The sequence below is a fragment of the Apodemus sylvaticus genome, chromosome 23, assembly GCF_947179515.1.
Source record: "Apodemus sylvaticus chromosome 23, mApoSyl1.1, whole genome shotgun sequence".
In the NCBI taxonomy this organism is placed as follows: Eukaryota; Metazoa; Chordata; class Mammalia; order Rodentia; family Muridae; genus Apodemus; species Apodemus sylvaticus.
In genome coordinates this window covers 26,547,886-26,566,277 of record NC_067494.1, presented here as the reverse complement: position 1 = coordinate 26,566,277, position 18,392 = coordinate 26,547,886, and the positions used below count along the sequence as shown (strand labels likewise).

The following is an 18,392-nucleotide window of genomic DNA, read 5'->3' as shown; positions in this document are numbered from 1 at the left end:
GTGAAAATGGTGGGGCGAGGGGGGGGGCATGTTTTAATTATTATATCAGGCTAGCATTCTCTAGAAAGGTTAAATCAGCTAAATGCTGATTTTATTCTTCCTTATCTTGACCCCGAAATACTTCCGAAATAGCTTCAAAACCCGTGCCTTCAATGGCAGAGGCCCCAGCAAGTCTTTTCAGCATTCTGGGGCAGGACACATCGGTTTGGTGAGCGTCCCTGACTTCGAGCAACTGAAGGAAGAGATTGGAGCAGAGAGCTGTGGCAGTTCTGGAGGATAAGTGGGTTTTCAACTGTTCCTTCCAAGCGCACTAGGGAAGGGGCAGGGCATCTGACACACCTTTGAGTGACTCATCCCCCCCCCTTACTTGCTAGGCACCCCACAAAGTTCTATCTTCAAAGAGCTCACACCCTGGGATGGAAGGGGAACACTGAGTTCTAAGACTGTAAAACTCCACAGGATGTCGGTGGGAGGCCCGGGAACAACAGAAAGGTGAGGAAGGTTCAGCCTGAGCTCTGCTGGCCCATCAAGACTGATGACTGGTGAGGAAGCTTGTTCTTAAAGAATCAGCCTTAAGAAATGTTCAACGTCATTAATCATTAGGGAAATGCAAATCAAAACAACCCTGAGATTTCACCTCACACCAGTCAGAATGGCTAAGGTCAAAAACTCAGGAGACAGCGGGTGCTGGCGAGGATGTGGAGAAAGAGGAACACTCCTCCACTGCTGGTGGAATTGCAAGATGGTGCAACCACTCTGGAAATCAGTCTGGAGGTTCCTCAGAAAACTGGGCACTACACTTCTGGAGGACCTTGCTATCTATACTGGGCATATACCCAGAGGATTCCCCAGCATGCAATAAGAACACATACTCCACTATGTTCATAGCAGCCCTATTTGTAGTACCCAGAAGCTGGAAAGAACCCAGGTGTCCCTCGGAGGAATGGATACAAAAAATGTGGTATATTTACACAATGGAGTACTATTCAGCCATTAGAAACAATGAATTCATGAAATTCTTAGACAAATGGATGGAGCTGGAGAACATCATACTAAGTGAGGTAACACAGTCTCAAAAGATCAATCATGGTATGCACTCACTGATAAATAGATATTAGCCTAGAAACTTTGAATACCCAAGACATAATCCACATATTAAATGAGGTCCAAAAAGAATGGAGGAGTGCTCCCTGGTTCTGGAAAGACTCAGTGCAACAGTATAGGGGAATTCCAGAACAGGGAAGTGGGAAGGGGTAGATGGAGGAATAGGGGGAGGGAAGAGGGCTTATGGGACTTGTGGGGAGTGGGGACCCAGAAAAGGGGAAATCATTTGAAATGTAAATAAAAAACATATCAATAAAGAAAAAAAGTTAAAAAAGCAGTAAGGGAAAAATGTCAAGCAACATAAATAAATAAATAAATAAATAAATAAATAAATAAATAAAAGAAATATTATTATCTAAATACTGCAAAACTAAGGGATTAAAAAAAAAGAAAAAAAAAGAATTAGCCTGGGTGGGGCTGGGGGTGGGGCTGGGGTGGGGCTGGGGTGGGACTGGGGTGGGGTTGAAGAGATGGCTCAGTGGTTAAGAGCATGGGGCTGCTCTCCCAGCAATGACATGGTGTCTCACAGCCGCCTGTAACAGGATTTGAGCACTCATATACAATACAAAAAAATAAATAAAGCTTAAAAAAAAAACCTACTGTACACATTAAAAAATATCAGCCAGGGGAACTTGATATACCAACAGGTAAGTGTGTGTCCTGTCCAGAGGAAGGCAATATAGTCTAGGGTAGTCCTTTGGGACCCATGATTCTCTCCCAGCCTGATGCCACTCACAGTGGGGACAATGGACAAGCCAGAAGAGGAAGGCGCAGGCACTGTGTGATAAAGTGTGATAAAACTCCTGAAATTTAGAGTTCAAGACGGTGGGAGCATCTAATTCAGCGTCTAAAGGTGCTATACGCTCTTGAAAGGCTTTGTCCTAAGAAGTGGAATTTACTTTCTAAGCTATATGCACTCTACTAAGAGTGAATGTTTTACTCTAATGATGGTAACCAGACCATCCCTTGCATTAGTGGGAAGATGAATTTCCAAGGTAACCAGTGGGAATCAGGAGTTAGAACCGTTAGAAAGTAGAGGGCAAAGCCAAGAGGCAAAGCCAGGTTTAGTGGGCCCTTGCAGACATGCGGGTAATGTTCCAGATTCCCACACTGTAGGATCCTGAGTAGGGAAAAGGAAATACTACAGAATTTATCACAGTCCAATAATAACCAGAGATATCATTACCGGGTATGAGAGAGAGAAAGGAGCCTCTTTGGATTTTATTTTGCCCTCCTGATTCATCCTATCGGTAAAATCAATAAGGAAAAAAAATTGCCTGTTTCATGTTTTTCAAATGTCTGGCTGCCAGGAAGGGAGGTGATGGGTTGGAAAAGCACAGCGCAGAACAGACGTTAAGTCCTTCTTTGTGCCTAGCACTATGGAAGAGCATAGCGGTCTAGTCTAACCTCAGCCTGTACAAAAGGAATTAGCTGTGAAGACAAAGGACATGATAACAAATGCCAAGAAAATAAGAAGTAACTATGACGACGGACACAAACATGGGGACTCTCCTTGCAAATATCACAGGGCTGGAGGGAGGGCGATGACGCCACCAAGAACGCCACCAAAGTTAATTCAGCATCTAACAGTGCTCTATGCTCTCGAAAGGCTTCGTCCTGAGCAGGGGAATTTACTTGCTAAGCTATGCACTCTACTAACTATCGCAATGTCTGTACAAACTGACAACATGACCACTCATGGTGGTATGGTTAAGGGAAGGTTTATACAGGGCAGAGAGAGTTTAGAGATAAGAGATTCGGCGACCATTTGTTTGTGGACTGGGAGAAGTTGCTACAGTCAGTGAGAATTTGGAAATCTAATGCACCATCTTTGACCATTAGATGAGTTGGGCCGAGGAAGGGGAGATTAGAAAAGGAGGGGAAAGGGTCACAAACAGGAACTCTGTCAGAGGGAGGATTCCAAAAATCTCCAGGAGGGAGTGGGGAGCACGTGGGGAGGGGAGCAGGTGGAGAGAAGAAACAGCCCAAGGGGCAGAAGACGATGAGAGGCAGAAGCCGCCATATAAATGCTCCATGTCTTAACAGAGCCAGATCAACAGTTTGGTTTGGAAAGGGGTCCATTGTGCTCCTCCCAGATTTCAGCACCAGAGATATAAACTGGACATGAGTGCTCCTTAGTATGCATAAGAGAATGTTGTTTATGAGAGAGGATAGAGAGACAGAGAGAGAGAGAGAGAGAGAGAGAGAGAGAGAGAGAGAGAGAACAGCCAGAGGCATCTGGAAGAGTCCAGAGCAGAGAGAAACAGTAGTTGATGAAACATGGCCAGCAGACTGGACATGGCCATGAGAGAAACAGAAGCACGAGGCGGGGTGGGGGGCAGGGTAGGTCAACACAGGACACAGATGTCCCTTCTGCCTTTTGGAATCTGGTGAAACAGAATTTCCTTTGAACCTAACAAAGTTGGAATCTACTATAGTGTATTCTATAATACAGAAAAACAAACAAAAGCAGATTCGAATTAGTAGTATGTGTGGACTGTAGGTACATCAAAATCCTGCAAAGATTCACTGTGAATACAAGCCCACCAGGACAGGAAATAGAATTGGGAACCAAGAATACTGTTGACAATGAGAATTTCTATATTATTCAATATCTGCACAATAGCAGTCTAGTAAGTGGATCTCTGTTTGTTAGAGACCAGCCTGATCTACATAGGAAGTTCATCTACATAATGAAGCCCTGCCTCAAATAATAAACTAATTGATTTAATTAAATTAAGCAAACAATTCCGCTACCTTATCCCAAAGAAACTCCATGAATTGGCAGAGAATCTAACACCTGCTGGGCTCAGTGCTTTACAGCAGGGAGATTAAAAAGGAAAGCATGTATCAGGAGATTGGAGAAAGAAAAAGGTTATCCTGCGATCGAGTGTTTACCACAACTATCTTGTCACCTTATAAAGAATCTTCCAAGTTTTCCCATGTGAATTCCATGTAGTAAATTAACTCCTCTGAAACAAGTGAGCAAGATGGCCTTTAGCATTAAAGTCACACATGTGTTACATGTATGAAGTTACACAATTAAAGAATAAATATGAACACTATCAGCAACCTTGCTGATGACCCACTGAAGAAAAATAGAAAATAACAAGATTTTAAAGTCTGCTACTGTAATAGCAAATATCTGAATAAAGATCTGTGTGTTTGATGGAGAATATCATATATAAATATATATATATACATATATGCTTATGTATATGCTTATGTATGTATATGTGTACACACACAAACACACACACACACACACACACACACACACACAATCTTTAACGCACAGTCCCCTAACTGGCCACTAAAAGTGCTTACAATTCCAATATTAGTAACAACAATGAAGTAAAGTCTAAAACTGGATTATCCTAAGCACAGGACTCTCTTTCGTATTTTAGAAGAATTTTTTTTTTACTCTCTTGAAATTCCATATTCAAATACTGGCACACCATCCTATTTAATTTTAAAATGTCAGCTTGTCACAGCCAAGAGCCAATGAGTCTCAACTGAGGGACTGTCCGGATCAAACTGGCCTGTGGACCTGTCTGTGGGGAACAGTCTTGATCACTAATGGACTTAAGACAAGAGGGCCCAGACACGTGGACCACACCATTCTCCAGGCAGATAATCTAGGACAGTGTGAAAAAGATGGAGAAGGACAGGTCTGAGAGCAAGCCAGCAAGCAGCAAGTTCCTCCATGGTTTTGACTTCTTCCCTGACTCCCCATAGCAATGGGCTATGATCATGAAGTATAAACGCTTCCCTCCAGAAGATGCTTTGGTCAGCATATTTTACCACAGCATCAGGAAAGCAACTAGAACACATACATTTAACCCACCCTAAAACAAACTTTTCAGGAGTCACTACTGAATTCCCCTAACTATATGATTTAAATTTGAAAATATAAAGACACTTCACAAGGCTTGGGTCAACTTTGAACTCTGACATTTGGGACTAAACGGTGCTGCCTCTATGAGGGCCAACCTGGGTGCCACAAAACAGCTAACTACATCCCTGGCTACAACGCCTCTATTGTCACTGCTCTACCACACCCCTATGCCATGACAATGTCAACCAAAAATGTCTTCAGACTAACACACATCTTAAGGCAAGGGGGAAAAACAAAAACTGCTGGCTGAGAATCATTGATAAGCTAATATCTGACCATCATCAAAAATGCTGCAATCCCAGACAAGCACAATCCTCATTCATACCACCTTAATATGCATGATCGGTAACTATAACAGAAGACTGAAAAGCTTCTCACTTGTAGTAGGAACTCTTGAAGTTGTGGGGCAGAGTGTTTACTTAGCATGATAAGACCCTGAGGTCTTAACCCCCAACCACGGGTTTAAAAGGCAGGCACAGTGCACTCTCAGCCCTTGAGGACACTGACTGATCAGAAGTTCAAGGTCACCCTTGACTATATAGGATGGTTTAGGCCAGCCTAGGACATGTGAGAGCCTGTCCGTGTCCCCCACTCCATTCTCTGCTTCCAACTAGGTTGACTTCTTCCACTCTAACTAGTCACCCCTGTACTTTGAACACTGGCTCATAGACCATGTAGAACCCCATGCTGAAATTCTATCTTAACCACTATTAAGATACATCCTCGCCAGGGTCTTGGATACCTCTCCTTAGAAGCCTTCTCTACAAGGCAAGCGCAAGTGCGTGCCAATCCCAACTTGAGCATATAATAAATGTGGGACAAGGGAGAAAGCAAAGTATTCAGAAAGCAGATATTCTAGTCTTACGTGATTATCACTGGGTGCCCTGGAAGAAGCCTATCCTCCTATTGGCCTCTCAATTTACCTCAAAATCTCTGAGTCTGGGGACGATTTCCTCCAGCAAATGTAAATCTCTGGAAACCTTGGTCTTTACGCTATTCCATTTGCCTTGGACGTCATCAAATTCTTGTTTATACATTTTCCCCACATCAGGAAGCGTATTTTTCTCCAAAGTCTTGGTTTCTTCTGAAAGTTTATGTAACGTAGGTTTTTGATTCTCAAGGGTTTCATCAAGGGCCTGCAAAGGTTTCAAGAGATTAAAACCATTCTCAACAATGTGCATATATATAAGCACAGACATAGTAACATATATATAAATATATATTTATATATTTATGTATATATATAATATGTAACAATAGTAATAATAGTAATAAGTTAGTAATAATAGTAATATAATATATATTCCATATTCCATATTATATATCCCATATTCCATATTATATTATATATTACATGTTATATATTACGTATTACTATTACATATTACATATTAGATATTAGGAGAAGAGGGTATCTTACTTAAGAATTGTAAAGAAAAAAGGGCATACTAAGAAAAGTCAAAGCTTTCTTTTCATAAGTAGGTGTGGCATAATGCATTATGTACATTAAAACCTCATAACATCACACACAGTGCAGGACAAGAGTCCAAGGTCAAGAGTTGGTCTTTTCTATCAGGTACTGTAGTGTAGAGCAGTGATTCTGAATCTGAGGGTCGAGGCTCCTTTGAGGGGGTCTAACAACCCTTTCACAGGGGCTGCATGTCAGATATTCTACATATCAAAGATTTAAAATAAGATTCATACCAGTAGCAAAATTGAAGTTATGAGGCACCATTAAAAATAATGTTATGGTTGCAGCCACCATATCATGAGGATCACATTAAAGGGTCACAGTGTTAGGAAGATTGAGAAACATTGGCATAGAGTCTTCAGGCCACTGGAAGCAGGAGAGTGATTTAGTCAACATAATTTAAGTGGCTTCCAGTACTTGGGAGGCTGAGGCAGGAGGACTGCTGTCAGTTCTAGGCCAGCCTGCACTACAGAGTAAAACCCTGTCTAAAATTAAATAAATAAACAAACAAACAAACAAAGAGAGAGAGAGAAACAGAGACAGAGAGACAGAGAATGGGAAAGGAAGGAAGGAAGGAAGGAAGGAAGGAAGGAAGGAAGGAAGGAAGGAAGGAAGGAAGGAAGGAAGGAAAGAAAGAAAGAAAGAAAGAAAGAAAGAAAGAAAGAAAGAAAGAAAGAAAGAAAGAAAGAAAGAAAGAAAGAAAGAAAGAAAGAAAGAAAGAAAAGAAAGAAATCAGTTCACCCATTACACCTCATATCATTTTAGGAGATATATCTAGCAGATTAGGAACAGGTTTAGAATTTTATGTGAATGATTAAAAAAAATACATGTTTCCCAGTAACACTTAATAATGTATCTTTTATGAGCCTCAAATAAATTATTTGAGGTAATTAAGTTTCAAATTATAAATTCTTAGGCCTACAGGTTGGCTCCACAGATGAAAATGTCAGCCCATGCAAGGCTGAGGAATAAATGAACTCTATCCCCGGAATTCATCGTGGAAGTGAAAACGGAAGTTCCCAAAGCCATCCTCTGGAGTCGGCACACACCCACCTCCACAATAATTAATAATAAATAATAAACGAAAATAAAATAAATTATATTTAATCTGTTATCTTTGTAATAAAATTTTCACAATCTTAAAAGACTTCATCAAAAATGGCCATTTCTTTAATCACTGAAAAAAAGCGCATGAAATACACAACACAAACTCTCAAAAAAAACGGTCCGCACTCCCCGAGATAGCTTACCCTTTTCTCCTGCAGGGCCTGCTCCACCGCTGTGGGATCGTTCAGGGCACTCAGAGAGGCCTGAGCTGCTCTTTCTGACTCGCTTAGCATGTTTTTCAGAGTATTCAATGTGTCCAAATATGCAGGCTCAGGCTGGCCCTTCAGCTCTGAGAATAGAAACATGCTTACTTAGGGAAGACAAGGCTAGGATGTTACTACTGTTATTGTCTGTACCATTAATCTTCTGTATATAATGAGTAGACCCCCCAGTAGATAATAAATTAGATCCCCTGATTACAGCTGAAAAGGCTCTCTGTTGGTGAACACGACGGGCCATCCCCCTGGCATTTCAAACAGACAGACGTGGCTTCATTCCTCCGAAGGCTGGGGTTTGAACTATTAACTCACTAGCATATTTCTTCAGTTGATCATGATGAAAGGTCTCTGTGAAGCTTGAAGGACAATGATCTTTTGTCTTGTGCAAGCTCCCCTTCCCCAAATGCCACACAGAGAATACAAAGGAAGCGATCCCTCCACCAGCCTTCCTAAAGTCCCATGAGTGTATGCAAACTATATGGGGATCCTAAGACGGTAAGAAATGGGCGATTGGCAACCGTCAGCTAGCACAGCGTATCCCTCTGTGCCTCTGTACAAATCCCAGACAATCAGCCTTTGTACAGAGGAGGAAGTGAGTTGAACGTGAAGCACCAAGAGGTGAAACCAATTAGCAGCGTGAGTTCAACTGCCCACTCCTGATCCTTGTCATAGCCGAAAGCTTGGCTTGCTAGGGTCCGCCAGGAAAGGCATCTTCTCTGGTTTTTACGCCACATTGTAAGTGAACGGATTTCCATGAGTCAAATGCATGAAGTCCAAATGCACAGTCAGAAGTAAAGTAACAGGACACCTCTGTCTCATATGCAGACCTTCCTAATGCTTGGACATAATGTGCAGGGGCTAACGTGGTAGAAGTCACAGTCAGAGCATAGAGTGCACACAGCACATAACAACCCTGGGCAGCAGCTGAAGAGACATATAAAGTGACACCCGGGCTTTCCAAATCCAGCCACCACAACCAGCTTTATCCCAACTTCTCCAATTCCAACTTGTTCAATTCTGTTTAAATTCTGGGAAAGCAAAGTGATTTCTTTCCAAGGATCAAGCAGGACTGCTAAAACCTTAACCACTGGGAGCAAACAGAAATCAATGATGTCTTCATTTGATTGGACGGAGCAAAGTTGTTTCTCCCATAAAATTCCCCATAACGGAGGGAGTGCGAACCGTATGTCTAACAAGCAAGAGGCACTGGGGTTCAACCCATCACCCCAAAAGGAAAACAAAAATCTCTCCCAGAAGTCATGATAGCCTACTTATATAATTTGAGAGCATGTCACGGTGGCTTGGTTTGCTGGCGGTTGTTTTGTTTTGTTTTGTTTTGCTTTGTTTTGTTTTGTTTTTTTTTTGTTTGGGGAGGTATTGCTGAGACAGAGTTTCTTTGTATAGCCCTGGGTCTCCTGGCATTTACTCTGTAGACTAGGTTAGCCTCGAACTCAGATTATCTATCCCTCTGCCTCTGCTCCTGCGCCTGCCCCTGCCTCCCAAGTGCTGGAATTAAAGGTCTGTGCCACCACCACCTGGCCGGGTCTGAATGTATTATAAGACTTCAGGCCACAGGGATGCAGAGGAAGAAAGCAGGACGGCAGAATGAAACTCAGACATACTAAAGATCTAAATACTGGGAGTAATTGTTAGATTTAAGACAAACTGAGAGGAGAGAGAAATGGAGAGACAGAGACAGACAGACAGACAGACAGACAAATGGACGGACGGACGGACGGACGGACGGACAAATGGACACACACACATATACACAGACAGAAACAGAGAGACAGAGACACAGACAGACAGAGACAAGAGAAGAAAGCCAATATTTACCCTTTTCTAGTTGTTGGTAGTATTCCTCTAAATCCTTCCGCACAGCCTGGTAGTGACGTCGAAGGTCATCAAAACCCTGCTGGACAAAACCTGGGGCAGAGGGCTGAGACCTCAGGGCTGAACAGCTTGCACACAGCGTCTCAATTCTGGGGTGAAGGCCAAGGAGATCTGTCAGTTCCCTCTGCGGAAGAGAAAACACGGTCACTTCACCCCATGAAGATGAGTATCCCCACAAAGAGTTATGAAGAAAATTAACAGAAATCTCAGGATACAAGATCCATGCTCTCTTCTCCTCCTCCCTGCTGTCTCTTCAGATTGTGAGACCTTTTGCCTTTTAGGAGATACAGCCTCTTGGGCTATAGACACAGCTCAGTAGGTAAGAGCACTTCCTATGCAATCATGTAGACCTGAGTCTGAATCCCCAGCACCCATGTAAAACTGTGGGTGTCACCACATGCTGCTACCCTGGAATTAAGGGAGGGCAGAGATAAGAGAATAGCTGGGACTTACTAGACAGCAGGCTCCAGGTTCAGTTAAAGACCATATCTTGAAGGAATAAGGTAGAGTGTGGTAGGTCAGGGTACCTAAAGTCTTCCTCTGAACTCTTCTAGCATCCATGAGTAGAGATACGTGCGCGCGCGCGCGCGCGCGCAGCGCGCGCGCACGCACACACACACACACATACACACACACCGTTCACCACAAACACTGAATGATATCTCCTCTTTATTTAAGAGACTCAGCCCAGAAAGTCTCTATAGTCCTATAGCCCAGCCATTTCTCGCCCTACCTGGCAGGAATCCTTCAAGTTTAGCAAGGGCTGCCGGGGCAGTTCAGAAAAGGGAGTGTCCCTTAGCCATGCTTCCTTCGCCTGGATGGTCTTTTCAAGGGCGTCGAGCTGCTTAAAATAAGCATTTATATCTTCCTGCATCTGGATCTTCCTTCCCAGATCTTCCAGCTGCTGAGATATTGTCTTCCACTCCAACGAAACCCTTTCCAGAACATCGTTTATTTCTTCCGTCGAAAGGCCTTCTACAGAAACAAAAGAAGCCCAAGTGCATCAAAGCAGACACTTCATCTGGGAATCCCAAAGCTGTTTAGAATTGGTCCTAGACATCTAACACAGTGAAAGATGAAACAATGTTATATAAAATGGTCATACTCTTAGGTCTTTTCTAATACAACTAAAAATCATAATGATATTGTAATAACTGGATATACTGACCTCAGGGGAGTTAGGAATGCTAAGACCTCAGGGGTGATGTGACTATCTCTTAAGATATATCAACCAGTTCCTCTTCTGTAGACCATGTTTCCGTCCCCGACACTATAACACTCTACTAGCTGGTAATCTGATGCAGGCGAATCAACTGAAATGCCTGAATTTGTAGAAAGCTCTGACATCAGAATATATGCCTTCTGCCATAGGAAAATGAAGCAGACGGCTAGCAAAACTCAGCACTAGCTCAAGTCTAGGGTGACAAAAGATGACAAGAGTCCCCTTGCCTGAAGGCAAACGTTACATGTCAGAACATTAAGCTAGGCACCAGGTTCATGAAGCATCAAGAAGCCTGTAAAGTACTCTGAACACAAACAAATAACTATAAACAACGCCAAAATAATGATCATGGTAGCTACTTGGGAGACACATCTCAAAAGTGTTATTTTAATGTCAATCTCATAAGCTCTTATATTTATTTACTTATTTTGTATTGGGGGCTGCCACATGCCAAGGCACAAACATGGAGGTCAGAAACAAAACTCTGGAATTGTTCCTTTCCACCATGTGGATCCCAGGGAAGGGTCTCAGTCATTAGGTCTGGTGGTAAAAACCCGTTACCTACTGATTGAGCCATCGTTCCAGCCACTGACAATAAACATTTTTTCTCAAATTTTAGAAAGGTACGCAATGTTCTTAGAAATGATAAAAAAAAATCTATAACAATAGACCTTTTCCAGTGCTATAAAATAGAATTAAATCTTTTTTTAAACAAGTGGGAGGAGATACAGGAAAACCTGCGGAAGTTTGGTCTGTTGCTCCGTACTGTAATAGTAAGTTCTTTACCTGAAGGTCTAGGCCTACTCGTGAACTACCAGCTTTTCTTGTGTAAACCTTGTTCCTTAACTTAAAACTCCTGGTTAAATAGATGTGGCCACAGGCACTTACGGAAGAGATCAGAGGTAGGCGGGTTTTTAAGTTCCCAGCTTGAGCATGGGAGAACCAGAAGAACAAAGGGAGAGAGAAGGGACCATGAGAGAATGTGGACCATGAGCCAGGAGAAGCAGTAGGTATCTGGGGTACACTGCTGGGGAGGTGGCCAGGCCAGCAGTTGGAGAAGCAGATTAAAGGTTACCCCCCAATAACTGTCAAAGCTAAATAAAATAACCATACTCTGTGTCTCATTCACTTGTAAGCGAGTTGGGGATAAGATTAAATTGGTTGTACTACGGTAACCAAATCTTTCTATTTGGTAGACACACATGATGAAAGGAGAGACTCAACACCTTCAGGATCTGAGTAGGAGCGCAGTTGAAACAGGTCTTCTCTAGAAGACTCTGGAACATATATGATCAACATTCACAGTCATGGAAACTCAATGTAAAAGGAAAATATCCTGGAAAGAAGCCACCTGTTTCACTAACAATATAAATTTGAAAGGTTTTGTGTCATGTCACACTACATCTCCTAAGAATCAGGTTAGAAACATACACACCATGGTTGAAAGGTACCACCCACATCAGCTGTTCAACCGGCAAGTTGTTAGGAGAACACTGAACCTAAGCAAGGCGTTCACACCACAGTCCATGTACAAGTATCGCTGTTAACGGAATCATGGACAAGAAAAGGCACTATTTTTCTTAGCAACTGTGTGAACAATGGACATTGCAGATGGCGCTTTAGCATGGTCAAATACTTACATGCCATGCTGGCAAACACTCCGACACATAAAATAAAAGTAAATCATAAGGAAAAATTTATTCCAAAAGCAGTAATTGCAAAACGACTCATACACACACACACACAAGTTAAAGATGTAAAAAACAACTGGTTGAAAGATTTGGTCTAACTAATCTGCCACTCTGTGCCTTGGTTGTTTATAGCCTTGAGCAAGGGCAGAGGCAGACACAGAACACTTACAAAGGCAGACGAGTAGGTCTCTCCTGTCCCTGGGCAGGCGTTGAATAACTATGTGAAGAGCTATTAAATACTATTAAAACTGATATGAGTGTTAGTAAGTTCCTATTGTAAGCATTCCTTCTGCTGTTGATCTTTCCATAAATAAAAATGTGAGGAAAGGGGTGACCTAACTCCCCAAAGGATGCTCCTGGGGTCTCCTTACTGCTATAAGCAAAAGGACCGTCAGCAAAATAGCCAAGCAGGCTGCCCTCCAGCTGGGCCTCAGCCACTCAGAATGGCCCCACACGTGCCTTAGGGGAAGGACATGACAGTTACGGCTGCGACCCAGGCCCAACTCCTGAAGGTGCCGCACCAACCATGAGCATTTGAGCTAAACATTTTGCTAGCTTCAGCAAACACTAGATGACATCACACCCATTTCCACCCAGGTCGGGGTGGGAGCACTTTCCTCCGTGGCCTCGAAACACTACCGTGATTGCTACAAATGGAACAATATACTACACTTGGTATAGACACAAAACATTTATTTTTGAGGTTTGCTGCAACTGAAACACGTATCCTTTCTCTGGCGACGTGAGAGGACCGTTTTGGCTCATCTGGTGAAAGAGCTGGAAAACGTACTCTTATACCCTGCCTGTACTGTAACATTAGGCCCAGAAAAGGCTTTTCTGGTGTGGTCTTTCCTTATCTACTCTCAGGTGGATGAGCTGAGGAGGTTCCAGAAAGACAGGAACCACAGAGACTGCTGCAGTGACAGCTGGATAGCAAATCTACGCAGCCCTGAACCACACCAGCAGTGGGAGGGGGTGGGGACCGGATGCCTGACAGCTTTAGAAAAGACCTGGGGGGGGGGGGAGGGAAGGAAGAACTTGTGTGTGCAAAGCCTGACTGCAATCCCTAGTACATATGGAGGTTCAGGGGAGATTTTTGGGGGAAAGGGGATTTAAAAAAAAGAAGCGATGGAGAGAGGGAATACAGAACGGAGCAGTCCTGGTGGACTAAACCTCCAAAGAGGAAACCTCCAAAGAGGCAAGGGAACAGGCTGCCTGACATCTGAAGACAGACCGGAGCAATTAGCAGATCAAGGTGCAAAAGGGACCGAGGAGCCAGCTGTATACACAGCTGCAAAACAGGCAGAGCCTCTATGGACAGCGGCGAAAAGGCAGAGGTAGCCAGGTCCTGAGTGGCAGCAGTGGGGACGCAGCCATAGCCCCAGCTGCAATGGGGTGGATGTGATAGAACAGACAGGGCAAGAGAGAAGGCGGAAGTAAACTGAAGGAAGGGGGGAGGGGAAGGGAGAGGGGAAGGGGAGGGAGAGGGAGAGGAGAGGGGGAGGGAAAGAGAGAAGGGGAGGGGGAGGGGGGAGAAGGGGAGAGGGAGAAAGGGAGGGGAGAGAGAGGGAGGGGGAGAAGGAGAGGGAGAAGGGGAGGGGAGGGGAGAGGGAGAGGGAGAAGGGGAGGGGGAGGGGAGTGGGAGAAGGGGAGAGGGAGAGGGAGAAGGGGAGAGGGAGAGGGAGAAGGGGAAGGGAAGAGGGAGAAGGTGAGGGAGAAGGGGAGAAGGAGAGGGAGAAGGAGAAGGGGAGAGGGAGAGGAAGAAGGGGAGAGGGAGAGGAAGAGGGAGGGGGAGGGGGAGGGGGAGAGGGAGAGGGAGAGGGACAGGGACAGGGAGAGGGAGAGGGACAGGGACAGGGAGAGGGAGAGGGAGAGGGAGAGGGAGAGGGACGGGGAGAGGGAGAGGGGGAGGGAGAAGGGGAGAGGGAGAGGGAGAGGGAGTGATCAAGAAGAAACTACAAGTCTCAGTCCCCGGAATAGACCCAGAAAGCTGCCAAGCCTTTAGAGCCAAGAGTCTTAGCTACCACAGGCACGGAAGCTAAAATATTGGCCACTGCCCAAGGTCGAGGAATTCCTACAGCTATGTTCACGTACAGGGTACAAAGCCAGCCACTTTCTAGGGATGAAGAGTCCCCGCTTCCTAGGCCTAAGCAATAACTCTGATGTTTATAGAAGAGTCCCACTGCAGGAAGCCAACACAGGAGCAGTTGTAGTCAGAGGACACTGCCTGCTGTTGCTACTGCCTGCTGTTGCTCCTGCCTGCGGAGGCCGTGCACTGCTGGGAACAGATGCTATAGCTGCCTCCTTCCCTGGCCTAGCCCTGATTTCTGTGCAGACACCCAGCCATCTGACAGGCAACCTACGTATTTTTAGAATAAGGAGCAGGTGCACAGGAAATGTGCTTCTTGGCGTCCTCCCTCTAGAGTTCTCAAGAAGGGAGACTCTGCAGTCAGCCTGGCCAGTCCTACTTGCTCCTGCCCATGTGCACCAGCTGGCATGTGCCCACTACAGTTTCTGCTCTTCAACCATGACCTAAAGCACTGTGTGAATGTCACCAGACTGCGGCCCATGTCCCAGCCTTCCCTTTCTTATGAGGGAAGGGAGAAAGGTCCAATTCCACCAAAGAAATAACCATATGCCAAACTTAATAGGCCCAGCAAAAACAAATACTAATTTTAGGTTTCTCTGTGTCTATGCAAGGTTTTAATGAGGGGCGAGGGCCTTTGCTGCTTGCAAATTTTTCAAATACAAGTAATGTCAAATTTAAATAGAAAAAAATGTATCTAGAGTGAATTAATGTGATCCTCTGAAAATGACCAAAAATCAAACACTAGGAAGTGTCCTAGTTAGCTTTGACTGTCCATCTGGCATGGTCTAGCATCATCTGGCATCCTTGACTGATGAACTGTCTACATCACACTGGCCAGTGGGCATCGTCATGATCGTTAAAAGATGTAGACCGGTCCAGCCCACTGTGGGCAACACCATTCCTTAGGCAGGTGGTCCTCGGCTGTAAGGACCAAGCAGCCAGCAAGCATCAGCCTCCATGGTTTCTGCTTTCAGATGCCTGAGTTCCCACCCTGGCTTCCCTCAATGATGCACTGAGATCTTTAAGTCTAAACAAACCAGTTCTTCCCCTGAGCTGCTCTGGGCAACGATGATTGTCACAGCAACAGAATGAAACTAGAATAAGTTTACCTTAAGGCGACATCCTATCTAAGACATTGCCCGCATAAAAATTTCCCTCAGTGCCCTCATGTATAAGAAAAATTCAGAGTATGCAACCCCAAAGGTGAAGTTTTACAATCTTGTGCACTGTTGGATTTTAATTGCTCTGCTGAGGTTTTCAAGGTTTCTGGTTTTCTGACCCCCATGTGGGAGCAGAACGACTTTGATTTTATCTGTTTTTAATAAAAAGCTTCCATATAAGATTTCAGTTTTTAAAAGATTCTGCTGCCTCAAAAAAATTGAAAACCAGATCTTTTTTTTCCTAGCGTTGTCTATTAAATGTTTTTGAAGTATTAGCTGCAAATATTAAGTGTGACCTTCTAAAATAATCTGAGAGGTTAAAAAAAAAAAAGCCCTGCAGGACCTCACCTTTTCCCATTTGCTCCTGAAGGATTTGTCCGGTTTGATTCAGTTCTTCCAGTCGGGGGATCTTTTCCTTCTGATCTTTTTCTAATCCCTGGAAATAAGACCAAATATAAAATGCTGAAAGCTTCCCGTCTCAGTGTAATGCTGATGTTATTTTTAAAACCTCATATTTAGTGCCCTCTCAACTTTTCTTTAGGTATTACAAAGTTTATCTACAAAGCACTGTAATGAAAAACCTACGCACTTCCTGGCCATTCTCTAGCACTCTGAGAATTAGTAAGTCCGCAAAAGAAAGTTCCAAAACTGATGACAGTGAATATCAACTTTTAGATTCTTTTAGAAGGAAAGATTATATGTTCAGTAATTTTGAGTTCTTTATCAAGGGAAAATCGTTAAAATTGGCAAAGATTATATGTTCAGTAATTATGAGTTCGTTATCAAGGGAAAATCGTTAAAATTAGCATTCTGGGTCCAAGATTTCAATTTGGGAAAATAGTTTATTTCATATTGTAAGAATAAAGGTTAGGGAACACACCTTTAACCTCAGCTCTCGGGAGGCAGAGGAAAAGGATCATGGAGTTTCAGGCCAGCCTGCTCTATGGAGTACATTACAGGCTATCCAAGGCTATGCCGTGAGACCTTGACTCAAACAAAACAAAAATGGCATTGGGGGTGGAAAAAGAAGAAGAAAACAAAATAATGGTTTGGGTCAAAGGAACTCAGCGTCCCTACCGCAGAGCTCACCAGGGGAAGCCAGGGAAGGAGAATGGTTTTGAGACTGGTACCACTGCTGGTCCAGGCTCTCCATCCAACCCAAGTGTGAACACAGCACATCTCACACGCAGTTTAAAAATAACAGCAGCATGCTTTAGAGCCCAAACAAAAACGGTTTCGGTTTGAGAAGTGGTCCTTTATCCTAACAGTGAGCCTCAGCATGTCAAATCTGAAACTGTTCAAGTGCTTTATGGGAAACAGTATACTGTTTGCACGTAGCCCGTGTCTATGCTCTTGTAAGTTCGAGTCACCTCTGGTTGGCTGTAAATCCCCAACAAGATGCAATATACACTGAGCGGACATCATGCTGAGTTTGATAGAGGAAAGTGACAAGGGCACGTATGCGCTTAGCTCAGATATAGTCAGCCTGGCACTCAACACATGAGCAAGACAGGGGATGTCAATTCTCTAAAGAGACCGCCCCAGAGGCTGAGATGAGGGGGTGGGGCACAGGTAGCCACAGCAGCGTGTGTGCACACTTCATTCATACAGACTCTCTGCCATGTTTGCGGTGCAGTAGTTCAGGCTTGGCTTTCAGCAATTCTCCAGAAACTCTCTTCCCAACATTTCAACCCAGTTAGTGATTCCATGGCTCCAATGACCAACTGCATCTTTTTTTAAAGCTGTCTTCTTTAAAGGAAACATCTTGAGGAAATTTTAATACACCCAATGCCTTCTTATATAGAAAAGCAGAATGTCTCTGCAGTACAAAGTCCTAAGTTACTATGTACCAGGCTGTGTAAACTTAAATCTATATAAAAGGCAATAATGATGACTGTATGTACAACTCAGTAATTAAGGAGGAAAAGGGAAAAAGTTTTAATTGCTCCTACATACAGCGATCTGATGTTTTCTGTGATGCTCTAAAAGCCATCTGTGGATACATGTAGTTCACAAAAGCTTCTGGACCCTGGCACATCTCTATGCCAATAGTAAAACTGCTGGCGTATTCGTTGTCTATTTTACCTTCAGTTTCTTTCGCATTGCCGAGGTCTCCTGCAACTTCTTATACTCTTTCATCTCTGTGTTCTGAATGGCAGTCTTTGATTTCAAAATCCAGTTCAGTAGCTCTGTACTGACAGCATCAAACCTGGTCAGGATGGAGACATTTGCTCTGTCACTGTTGCCTTGGCCCAATAAGGATCAACCTGAATGCCCACCAGGCAAGGATATTCAAACACCACCCCAAAACAGAGCAACCGCCCATAATACTTTTATTCAGAATGAAAATGTTATAGGGTTAATAAAATAATTAAATTAACTTTTCTTTTTTACTTAATTGGGAATCATTCATATTTTTATAAGCTGTTATAGACAACAAAAAACAAATTTAGTTAAATAACAGAAAAAGAACAAGTACAAACATTTATAAAGTTGTCTTCTGTTGTTCAATACATAGTTAACTAGACCTATTTCAGCC

At 43.6% G+C, this 18,392-nt stretch overlaps 1 protein-coding gene across 5 annotated transcripts in view; it reads right to left on the bottom strand.

The window, feature by feature from the left end:
• Positions 1-18,392, bottom strand: part of Utrn (utrophin) — a 508,244-nt gene that overhangs the window by 340,144 nt on the left and 149,708 nt on the right. For all 5 annotated transcript variants that reach the window (XM_052169847.1, XM_052169848.1, XM_052169850.1 and 2 more), the window contains 6 exons: positions 17,939-18,062; positions 16,202-16,289; positions 10,425-10,666; positions 9,635-9,815; positions 7,724-7,869; positions 5,926-6,138 (listed from right to left, as the gene is read on the bottom strand). In XM_052169847.1, coding sequence (XP_052025807.1) covers positions 5,926-6,138; positions 7,724-7,869; positions 9,635-9,815; positions 10,425-10,666; positions 16,202-16,289; positions 17,939-18,062 — 994 coding nt within the window. The remainder of the gene's footprint in view (positions 1-5,925; positions 6,139-7,723; positions 7,870-9,634; positions 9,816-10,424; positions 10,667-16,201; positions 16,290-17,938; positions 18,063-18,392) is intronic.